Source organism: Haliotis rufescens, unplaced genomic scaffold (genome assembly GCF_023055435.1).
Source record: "Haliotis rufescens isolate VD_foot unplaced genomic scaffold, xgHalRufe1.0.p SCAF_16, whole genome shotgun sequence".
NCBI classification, from domain to species: Eukaryota; Metazoa; Mollusca; class Gastropoda; order Lepetellida; family Haliotidae; genus Haliotis; species Haliotis rufescens.
Genome location: NW_025963846.1, coordinates 20,180,195 through 20,192,579, shown reverse-complemented (window position 1 = coordinate 20,192,579; position 12,385 = coordinate 20,180,195). Strand labels below are relative to the sequence as shown.

General features: G+C 42.0%; 2 protein-coding genes across 2 annotated transcripts in view; one reads left to right on the top strand and one right to left on the bottom strand.

The window, feature by feature from the left end:
• The window catches only part of LOC124121820 (sulfoquinovosidase-like), a 30,827-nt gene that overhangs the window by 8,870 nt on the left and 9,572 nt on the right, over positions 1-12,385 (bottom strand). The window contains exons 3-5 of the mRNA XM_048396968.1: positions 9,924-10,042; positions 7,763-7,939; positions 942-1,134 (exon numbers count right to left, since the gene is read on the bottom strand). Coding sequence (XP_048252925.1) covers positions 942-1,134; positions 7,763-7,939; positions 9,924-10,028 — 475 coding nt within the window. The 5' untranslated portion in view covers positions 10,029-10,042. The remainder of the gene's footprint in view (positions 1-941; positions 1,135-7,762; positions 7,940-9,923; positions 10,043-12,385) is intronic.
• LOC124121880 (beta-1,2-xylosyltransferase RCN11-like) overlaps positions 5,929-12,385 on the top strand; it is a 138,880-nt gene continuing 132,423 nt past the window's right edge. Inside the window, exon 1 of the mRNA XM_046485040.2 lies at positions 5,929-5,950. The gene's annotated coding sequence lies outside the window, so the exon portion shown is untranslated. The remainder of the gene's footprint in view (positions 5,951-12,385) is intronic.

Here is a 12,385-nt window from a genome sequence, read left to right as displayed (position 1 = left end):
ATGACTACGACCCACTTCTTCATGAGCAAGTTCGATCCTTGACCGAGTCACACCAAAAGACGTTAATGGTACTTGTTGTTTGCCTGCCTGGTGCTCGGTTTTAAGGGTAGAATACAAGGAGTGGTCGATTCGGGGACAGTATACTGTGTCTGAGTTGGGTATTCACGTTAGACTGTGACATGATATATCAGTGGGCTGGCACTATAAAACCGGCATCAGTTCGGACTAGTTCAAGCAGCCACACACACACGTGCATGCATATCGTTATATAAACGCAATAATCTTGAATAATGTTAAACCACATTTCACCTGACCTCAATTAATTCATAAACAGGGATGAGACACTAGAAACAAGTGCCTTGGCAGAACTGAAGTCTTATCACTTCATCGTAGAAAATTTAGTATTCTTTGTGAACGCGCTAATCACTCATCAACTCAACTTCCTCTAAGATGTTTTAGCGATACGATTGCGGAATCCGTGAAAGGATATTATCGTTTTGTCCCTCTTTCGGGCAAACGTGAAGTTTGTTTGTTTTGTTTGTTTGTTTGTTTGGTGTTTAACGCCGCTCTCAGCAATATTCCAGCTATATGGCGGCGGTCTGTAAATAATCGAGTCTGGACCAGACAACTCAGTGATTGATATCATGAGCATCGATCCACGAGATTGGGATACGATGACATGCATCAACCAAGTCAGCGAGCCTAACCACCCGATCCTGTTAGTCGCCTCTTACGACAAGCATAGTCACCTTTTACGGCAAGCATGGTTTGCTGAAGACCTTTTACAACCCGGATCTTCACGGGCAAACGTGAAGAAAACTGTGACGATTAATGAAACCAAGGGCAGCAAGAGCAATGTCCCTTCTTGTACCCCCATATAGGTCCTACTCAACAACTGTTACATACGTGTAATGGTAAGACCCCAATGGTTCTACAAATACCTTGCTCTCGCGTCCAGATGGGAAAAGCATGTCCCTTCATGTTAAAGTAGGAGAACTGTTCTCCTCCCCCGTAGATTCTCTCTCCGACCGGCGCCACCAACCTGATCCATACTTGATTGATGTTTCTGCTCATACCCGTCACGTCCAAGTTGAAGCCGTTACCATCGGCATCGCCGCTGAATGTCAACGACAACTGGGGAAAATAAATGTATATATCACGAATAATATATATCATAACCAGTAAACTGACGCTGTGTGTGGCAAAACGTACGTATTCATTATAATGTGTACCACAATCGCCTACGAGAAGTTTTTAGTGAGTTGAGTGAGTTGGTTCAGTGCCTCTTCAACACTATTTCAGTTATACAGAACGACCGAAGGGATGCAGGTCTCAGACGTTTCCCACGAATATAGTGCCGATCGTGACAAATCGAGAATCATAATCAGCGCTTATATGAGGGGGTGGTACTCTAAACACGTTTTTTTCTGTTAAACACAACCTTAAACAGGTTTAGACCTAAACATGTAAAATATATTGGACAAGGAACGCGAGGCAGATAAGGGAAGAAGAAAGTTTTTTTTGTTTTATTTTGTAACGCCGTACTCAGCTATAAAGAAGAAAGAAGAAATATATTTTATCATTATGTCACACACTATATTTTAGATTTCACTTCAGAAATGATTAAAATACTAGAATTTAAAAGGTAGTGTCAAGCCATGCAGGCTTATGAGACACATAAAACCCATTTATCATTCACATAAACTATTATTAATATTAATTATGGTGTCTTTAGTTGCTGTATTTGACACTGTATACAGTAACTAAAGACGTCATAACGAATTCATAATGCCGAAAAGGTTACACTATCCGGTATCTTAATGTTTAGGGTAAGGGATACTACTCTTCTAAGCTTAGTACTTTGATATTAAGTGTCAAAGGGAGGCTACTCTTGAAACCTTAGAGGCCAAACCTTGTTGAAATTTTTAACTGTATGTTTTATTAATAAAGTCACGAATTTAATTTAATGTCATTGCACATCACAATTAATGATATAAAAACATAAAACAGTGTCGATTAACGAATGTCTGTACCAGAAGTTTCATGTGAAATATCTGAGGTGGGTGTTGGAAAAACCCAAATGACTGCTACTGACAGTATACCATCTTCCCGAGGCAAGGGAGTTAACTGACTATCAAAGTACAGTTTCCACCCTTGCCGAACTTGGCTGGACTTTCTAGGCTTGATCGTAGCGCCACCAGTGGCTATTACAAGTTATGTTCCTTCTATGTTCCTCCTATTGACCAGGCTCGCTGACTTGGTTGATGCATGTCATCGATCCCAATTGCGTGGCTCGATGATCATGATATCAATCACTGGATTGTCTGGTCCAGACTCGATTATTTACAGACCGCCGTCATATAGCTGGAACATTGCTGAGTGCGGCGTAAAACAACAAACCAATCCTCCTATTGACCAATCAGATTCAATCACTTGCATTTGCTTCAAACAAAATGGCGGCGCCCAGTCAAGACGATCTGCTTGATAATCAAGGTCCATATTGTAGTAGACCGGGTCCTACCCCGCGAAGTGCATCAAATCACGTAAGCACCTTGATTAAAAGTATGAAAGAATTTGCAAAATATCTGCCGACGTCCAGTTGGCGGTACACATGCTTTGCAAACCCTGCAGTCGACCGAAACGTGCACATTGAAATCCATGTTGTTTCCGAACGGTTGTCTCGTTCGTTACGCGGTTTTGATTGGACTATTCATAGACTCGTTAGTCCAGCCAAAATGTAACTCCATAATTCCAGCCTAGATCGGCAAGGGTGGAAACTGGACTTTTATAGTCAGTTTACTCCCTTGCCTCGGGAAGGTGACAGTATACGGTCTCATGATAGGTCAGTAATAACCATATTGGATTTTTGCTGACGGTATACGGTATATGAGGTTATTAGTTCTGCTCTCTGATCAGTCTCAGTCGGAGGTATAACAACATAGATACAAAGCATCTATAACTGTGATGGATAGAGGCAGTCATAAAATGTCCGAGCTAAGTACAAAAAAACAAACGAAAAACAACTTGTGCTTGAGAGGTTTGAGAGGTAATACGGAAGGAAGGAAGCACCACGGGAGGGTTCTTCTGTTGAACTTATCTAGTGGTTTTAGCAAGAAGAGGTCGTAGGATATGAGGTGAGGTGAGGTGAAATTGGGTTTAACGTCGCGTCCAAGATTATTGCACTTATATAGCGACGTGCATGTACGTGTGTGTGTTTGTGTGGCTGCTTGTACTAGTCCGGACTGATGCCGATTTATAGTGCTAGCCCACTGAGATACCATGCCGCAGTTTAACATGAATACCCCACTCAGACACAGTATACTGACTCCGAGCCGACCAGTCCTTGTTTTAGCCCCTTAATGCCGAGCGCCAGACAGGGTAACAACAAGTACTTGTCAATCTTTCAACGACTTTTTGTATGACGCGGCCCGGGATCGAACCCTGGACCTTCCGCTCTCCGGGCGGACGCTCTACCACAAGACCACGGAGGCGGTCCGTAGGATATGAGAGTGTGTAAAACTAATTTCTAACTGTCAAGGGTTATAAATTGAAAATTCATTGAGAAGGGCTGCACCTGACAGCGACCCAACATTGTTGGGAGGACGGTTACCTGCATGGACTCGTCTGGCACACGTGTCTTAGATTAGGGTTTGAATCTTGAAGGGTGAAGCATTGGATTTAGAAGCTTTACCAGATTTTTATAAACTTGTGCCTCTGTTTAGCTGGTCGTATTTCTAACACGATCCATCTGAACACGAACTGCTTCAAGTATTGGATACTCCCCTTGTAAACGGCACTTCGTGAAGGTTTTGACAATTTGGCGTTCCGTCATAAATGTATTGTCAACAGGTGCTTGCCACTACAGTGTCAACACACGGGCGCTTCATGTTGCAATTCTGAGCTACATGACCGAAACGATGGCACTTGTACTGCCCCAAAACTCGTAGAACGTGCCCATGAACATGGTTGGTGAAATAAGTATTGTTTTACGCCGCTTTTAGCAATATTTCAGCATTATCACGGGGGGACACCAAACATGGGCTTCACACATTGTACCTTTGTGGGGAATCGAACCCGTGTCTTCGGCGTGACGAGCGAACACGTTAACCACAAGGCTACCCCACCGCCCCATGGAATGGAGAATATCAATAGAATAGACTTAGTCGCCTCTTTTTTAAGTCCTCTTAACAATTGTTTAACATGATTTTTCAATACCAAAAATGACGCCCTTTTCTTTCAGATAGCCATTTTTCACTGTGTTTTCACTTTTAGCAGTCACTGATGATGCTTTATCTAAATGAGATGTATTGCGACGTGATGCTAGGTCACCTCGTTGATGCCAATCACTGATTCAACATCATCAATCTTCTGAAACGAACGCGATAGACCGATATGGCTTCACTGCTACAAACTTTAATATGAGTCAGTTGTAGTCAAAGTGCTTGAACAACATTGATAACTCAGTTTTTTGCGGCTTCAACATCACTGTGTTTGCAGTGCAAGGGTTTTAACGACAACATAACGTCATATAGGTATCAGCAAATTCTGCATCGGTCGATGTTGTCAGTAGCCCCGTGGTGCCTGCCTTAGCTGTACAAGCCACGAGCAGTGGGAATCCCGTGCAAATGTAACGCGTTTCTAATATGAATAATTATCAAATTATCAAAATGTTTAATACGTTAAATAACCCTACTTTTATATGAAATATACACACAAAAGTCTAAACTGAAACATAGCTATCCCCGCTAAGATCTAACACAACCGCTATAGAGCGTAGCACGTTGGTGCCATATTCATCAAACACGTTTTCACTCGCGGGCATTGAGAGCCCGTATTCCGCGGTTATCTCCCCTTGACCAGAAAACGCTCCAATGCGTTGCTGAAGTGCTGGAACATTACCGTGTTAGTAATGCGTTTTCGTCGCTTAAGCAATATTCGAACAACATCACGGCGGGGGACACCGGATATTTGCTTCAGACATTGTACGTACCCCTGTGGAGAATCGAACCAGGGCTTTCAACGTGACGAGAGAACACATTAACCACAAGGCTACCTTTCTGCATCCTGACACAGATCTGGACCTATACGCTATGACGAATAACAACTGTTTGGGGAAACCGTTTCGTTCAATGAGTGACCAGCTTATAAGCTGAATAGTTTAAAGCATAACTTGTATTGGATCTGCCGTTTGCAACTTCTGTACTTGAGTGAGTGAGTGGGTTGGGTTTAACGCCGCTTTTAACAGTATTACAGTCATACCACGGCGTGTGGGAGGAAAGCCCGAAGTGATGCAGGTTTCAGACGTTTACCACTTCGGTGAAACCCACGAGCACGGGTATGGTGCTGACAAACCTAGAAACATAATCGGGGCGAACCGGGATTCGAACCCACAGTCATAGGTTTCTGGCGTCTCCAAGGGACGCAACTCTGTAAAGCTAATCGCGGCGCCTTAGACGACTGGACCACCCGTGGCCCACTTCTGTTCTTGAAAATAATAGTAAGTGAGTATGGTTTTACCCCGCCTTTAGCAATATCCCAGCAATATCAAGGCGGATAACAGAAGAAATGGGCTTCACACATTGTACCCATGTCGGGAATCGAACCCGGGTCTTTGGCGTGACGAGCAAACACTTTAACCACAAGGCTACTCGCTCATTACCAGTGGTTTATTTTCTGTTGACAGGGACACAATATCAAGTATAACATGGCACAAACTGTGCTCTGTGTGTGTGTGTGTGTGTGTGTGTGTGTGTGTGCGTGCGCGCATCAACCTTCACCTTTCATTGTCATGTCTGGGCAAAACGAGACTGAAACTAGACGTAGCTGTTTGATACGGCACTAGGTGATGCGCATCACTCATACAAAATATCTGGTGTGACGTCAACCACGCATGCCCATTGCTGTCTCGCGAATCACCCCGCCGGAATTACTGGGAGGCGATAACTTACAGGTACGTCTCGTTTCTTTGACGAATTCCGATAAATTGTCACTTCTAACACAGGAGAGTATACGTAACGTGAATGTGTTTGAAATCACTTCAGAGAAGAACGATCCCAATTCTGATTCTGTATCCCGTTCCACCAAAACACATGTACTGAGAACTGATTTGTTTGTGTGCGGAGCAAAATAACCGATTGGGTCAAACTGACATTGTTACATCCCCGGGATGCTGGGGGGCGTTGTCCATCTCAATCAGTCACAGCAACCACATCGGGGTACACGAGAACGCTGTCCGTCTCAATAAGACATTGCAAAGTACGTCACTAGAGATAAACCGTTCATACATACATACAAGGCGAAAACACATTGCTCAGCTAGGCGTTTTAAAATAAAGGAACACATATTTCTTCAACTTGACATATTCAGGTGATGTGTGAACAGCCCTAGGCAGTTTAAGTGAAGCTTTGATTAAGTTATTTAAACTGCGGATGTAAATTATGTTAATACGTGCATTGCAGGTATTTTCTTGTGCGATATTATTAACGACAAACCACACTCCGTTGTCATGGTAATGCAATGCTCCCAAGACTGTTTATGGCACATGCGTGGATGCAACGTCAGTCAGTATGATGGCGGCATATGTTGGTGTAAAATTGAATGCGAGGTTTGTTACGACAGCGGTGAGTTAGAGTTCAGTCATGAACATTAATTAGCTATACATTGGATATTCGTAGTGTGAAAACAGGTTGCCATATAACCCTTGATAAGTTGAGTTTCCCGCCCTGCGAACTCTATATCTATACTATTCCCTGTGGTCTGAATAATCAGTTTCGAGAAGAATTGTATAAATGCTTATCTATATAAGATGTGTAGCGATGTGCTAGTCAGATGCCGTTACTCTATCCCTGGTAGTGATCAGCATCTGTCTTGTAGGCTACTGCCAGTGCAAACCGACCAACAAGAACAATCGTCCAATGCGCATTGTAGGATTTTTAACTGAGTGTATAATGTTTTGACGACTTTTGTACCTATAATCTCCTTCCAGTTTGTTTGTTTGTCTGTTGTTTAACGCCGCACTCAGCAATATACCAGCTATATGACGGCGGCCTGTAAATAATCGAGTCTGGACCAAATAATCCAGTGATTGACATTATGAGCATCGATCTACGCGAAATGGATACGATGACATGCATCAACCAAGTTAGCGAGCCTGACCACCCGATTCCGTTAGTCGCCTCTTACGAAAAGCATAGTCGCCTCTTACGGCAAGCAAAGGTTGCTGAAGACCTATTCTACCCCGGATCTTCTCGGGACTCCTTCCACTTAGTATTTCACTTCCAAAAGCCGACCCATGCCGTACATGCAGGGTGTTCTAAATATGATGTGTATAGTTCCTCCTTTCAGAGACAAAAACGGTAGTCTTGAGGCTATGACTGAATAAAAACATTCTGTCTCTAACAAAAATCCACGCTCGAGGTAAACCCGGTGGCAAATCTAGCTCGGGTGAACATGATGGGGACATATAAGCAAGACTGAGAACATCTGTCTGGTGTGTTTATTAAGTGTATGCAACCCGTGAAGATCTGGGTTAGAATTGATCTTCAACAACCCATGCTTGTCGTATAAGGCGACTATTGGGATTAGGTGGTCAGGCCCGCAGACTTGGTTGTATGTCATCGTATCCCATTTGCGTAGATCGATGCTCATGATGTCAATCACTGGTCCAGACTCGATTATGTACCGTCCGCCGTCATACAGCTGGAATAGCGCTGAGTGCAACGTTAAACAACAAACAAACAAACAAATAGTGTATGTAACTCACCCAGAAATCAGCATAGCTGAGCAGAAGAGAGTTGTTGGCTGGTGTCCATTGGAACGTAGACAGACCCACCCTTTCGTCGGTGGATTGTTTGATGTGGAAATTCCCCAGGTACTCATTGAAAACTGTTGTCACCTTCCCCACGTAGACACACGGCAAGTCGGGGCTCTGTTGCAGCAGCTGTAGGAAGGGTTAGAAACGGTTAATATGACAGTAGTGATTATGTTATCCTGCCTTCAGCAATATTCCAGCATCGTATTGGCTGGGACACCATAAACGAGATTTGCACATTTTACCCATGTGGGAAGTCAAACCCGGGTTTTTGGCATGACGAGCAAAAGTTTAACCATCGCTCCTTTGACACTAGTGGACATACAATATTGCTCGTATACTAATTTTGCTTCAATGTTATATACACCATTAGTCCGAAATGAGCTCACGCTGTCTACCCCAGCGATTGGACGACATCGTCATCATTCGATCTGTCTGTCTTAAGTAGGCTGGCACAGTTTTTGAAGTTTATTAATTTGTCAATATGGGTTTGTCAAGTAGAAATTTATGTTAAAAAGAAAGTATGAACAATTGTAATATGTTCTTATAAACGCTAATGTCAAACATAACAAGAGTTAATATCCTTGAAACAGTTGTGATTTGTGTGTTTGCGAGTAGTGCATGAAAAGAAATCAGAAATCAGAGATAAATTGTTTGTCAACTGATCTCGAGGGGTATATGGTGTGATGTACCCTGTGTGGGGGCAAGTATCCCAAGCCGTCAATATGATGTCTCAAGAGTAACTGAGGAGGATAACTATATAACGGTATTATACTAATAAGTACAATAAGTAAAGTATTAAACATTAACATGATTTTCGACAGTAAACTTCGGCTTTACAAATCACAAACTGACTTTTGAGCATGGCTTTACAATACCTAACTCTATAGAGTGATTTGACAACGGCTTAAAAATAAAAGCAGTATTTTAACTGTAAAGCGTGATTTGACAATGGCTTAAAAATAAAAGCAGTAACAGAATTGTATAGCTTGATGAGTCTATGGCTTAAAAATAAAAACAGTATCATAACTGCAGATTTTGTGCGATTTAACAATGGCTTAAAAATAAATGCAGGTTCATAGCAAACTTGCGTGATTTGTCAATGGCTTAATAATGAAAGCAGTATCATAACTGTATAGCGTAATTTGACAATGGCTTAAAAACGAATGCAATATCATAACTGTATAGAGTGATTTGACAACGGCTTAATAATGTAATAATGAAAGCAGTATTATAACAGTTTCTGTATAGAGTGATTTGACAACGGCTTAATAATGAAAGCAGTATTATAACTGTATAGAGTGATTTGACAACGGCTTAATAATGAAAGCAGTATCATAACTGTAAAGCTTGATTTGATAATGGCTTAACAATACATACACAATCATAACTGTATTGTCTGTTTTGACAATGGCTTAACAAAGAATGCAATATATAACTATATATCGAGATTACTTTAAATGTATACAGTATCATAAATGATTGGCATTACGATGGGTTTACAATATATTCATGGTCTTACTGACGATCGTCATATAATGAATGCGGTACCATAACAATGTAGCGATATTTTACCATTGCTTTATAGGATGTATTCAATAGCATCAATGCCTGACGACATTTGACGACGTTTTTAAAGTTAACGGAGGATATTTACTGGATAACGACATATGAATAATAAGCCATGAAAAGTTCAGCTTACTGCTGGGTAAATGACATATTTTACCGAACAGTCAAATACTTTGTTCTTGATGTCTGAATGCCTCCGTGGTCTCATGGATAGAGCGTCAGCCCGCAGGGGAGATCGGTGGTTCGAGCCCCGGCCGCGTCATACCAAAAGCAGTTAAATGTGGTCCTTGCTGTTCCCTGTCAGGCGTATGGTATCACACGCACGCACGCACGCACGCACGCACGCACACACACACAAACACACAAACACACACACACACGTCGATATATAAGTGCAGTCATCTTGAGTGCGACGTTAAAACCCGCTTCACCTCACCTTTCCCGATTTTCGCTCTGCTGGCTTACGTTTGCAACGTCAATATCTGTATGCCGGACTTGCTTCTGACAGATACTGACAGACACGTAACATATACAGTATGCTCACCAGCAGGTCCTTCAGGGATACACTGAAGGAGTTTCCGCTTTGTGTAAAATTGAACCCCGACGCCGGACTGGCGAGTACTGCCAACACAAGGACTTTCAACAACATCGTGTGTGATGTACCTGAAGCAGAGAAACATTGTGTTTGCGTGAGTGAGTGAGTTGGGTTTAACGCCGCTTTTAACAGTATTCCAGTTATATCACGGCGTGTCAGCTTAATGTGGGAGGAAAGCCCGAAGTGATGCAGGTCTCAGACGTTTACCACTTCGGTGAAACCCACGAGTACGGGTATGGTGCTGACAAACCTAGAAACATAATCGGGGCAAACCGACAATCGAACCAACAATCATAGGTTCCTGGCGTTCCCAAGGGACGCAACTCTGCACAGCGAATCGCGGCGCCTTAGACGACTGGGCCCCCCCGCCAAGGTGAAAAAAGTCACGTCAGAATTACCTCCCCCCCCCCCCATGGTGTTTGACGCACATGAAGTACTGAAACATGGTGTTTGACACGCATGAAGCATTGAAACATGGTGTTTGACGCCCATGAAGTATTGAAACATGGTGTTTGACACGCATTAGGTTATGAAACATGTTTTTGACGCGGATAAAGCAATGGCATATGGCGTTTGACACGTATGAAGTTAAGAAATATGGTGCTTTCATATGTACCTGAAGTAAAATGTCGCCATTGATGTACCTGGAATAGATATACGTCCTCATGTCAGCTGGGACTACTTTGCTGACTAAACACGTATCGGTGTACCGTTGAAACATTGCCGTTTGGAACGTGTATACATCGAGTTAAGACATACAATTATTACACCATGTGAAGTTTATCTACCGCTTAAAACACATCTGTGACGTTATTCTATTGTTTGAACGCTCCATTATATTTCAGGAATGGAGAGTTGCTTGTCAACTGTACATTATCTTGAAGCAGCATTTGAATTTTTCAAATATTTTCAACTACAGAATATTTTGTCAAAGTGTAAAAGTAGGGATGAGTTTTAAGTAGGTGAATATCCTCTTAACTCTCCATTCCTTAAAAATAATGGGTCCCTGCGGGGCCTCTGCTCCATTATTTTTAAGGAATGGAGAGTTACTCGGACATTCCCCTCTACTTATCAGTGAAAGTAAATGCCCAATAGATACCTGTCATAAAGGATTTGTGATATAGCTATGGCGCAGGCATATTGGACGAGTAGGCTTATGTGTCGACTCCTACTTCGTGAAGAAAGGGCGGTCGGGTAGCCTAGTGGTTAAAGCGTTCGCTCATCACGCCGAAGACCCGGGTTCGATTCCCGACATGGGTACAATGTGTGAAGCCCATTTCTGGTGTCCCCCGCCGTGATATTGCTGGAATATTGCTAAAAGCGGCGTAAAACCATACTCACTCACTCACTCGTGAAGAAAGGGACACTGATGTGACATTAGTTCCTCGCCAAGGATATGGATCCACGCACTGTCTAGCCAAGGGCTAGTATTGTAAGTTTCCTACTTTTCTACACTAATCGTAATATTGAAGCACCCGAATATAGCAAGTAAATTCAAGTAAGCGCCCTTGTTTGAAATCTATATGTCTAATAAATCATACACTTGGAAAGTACATATCCTAACGGTGATAGACATTTGACATCTATGTCTAAATAGACATTCATTGTAAAGTTTTCGTGAGCTATATTTACCGATAAAAAATCCCGATGAAACTGTAAGGGTTTTTGACGTCAAAACAAAATTAACGGAAGTGGTCGTGATTAGTTCATTGCAGACTGTTTCAAAGATTATGTTACAATAAGAATGACAGTTTGGATTATATATCTATATGAAAACCCGGTTACGTCCATAAAGGTTTTTTCATTAGTGGTAAAAACAACTTCGGGGTATATTGACATCGAACATTTTCAAAGGACAAAAAGGATGAGATGGTCAAATAGCCCAAACAATCATCAAAATTAATAGAGACCGCTCAATATCGGATATCATTATTATTTCTAAATAATTAACAAGATAATAATAACGTACTATCACCCTTGGATAAGTATACGTAGATTCGGTCAATATCATTGAAAATCCATTCCACTGACCTCCCCACCTGAACTAGAAACAGATAAACGGTGAAACGGCTTTCATAGTTATATACAGTAAACTACGGTTATAACGAACTCAACGGGACTACTAATTTTAGTTCGTTATAACCGTAGTTCGTTATAAGTACATATACAGCATGACTACAGCAAGTAGTCGGGACCACAAAAGTAAGTTCGTTATATCCGTCAGTTCGTTATAAGCGTGTTCGTTATAACCGTAGTTTACTGTCTATGCACAACGATTCAGAGTGACAAAAAATATCTCATCAACACTGTTTGACAAAAGTGACGACTTCAACTTTCCGACAGTCAGCTTTCCCTTCATGTTGAGCAGTATTCCAGATGAAATTTAACTTTCCTTTGCATGTGTTTGTGCC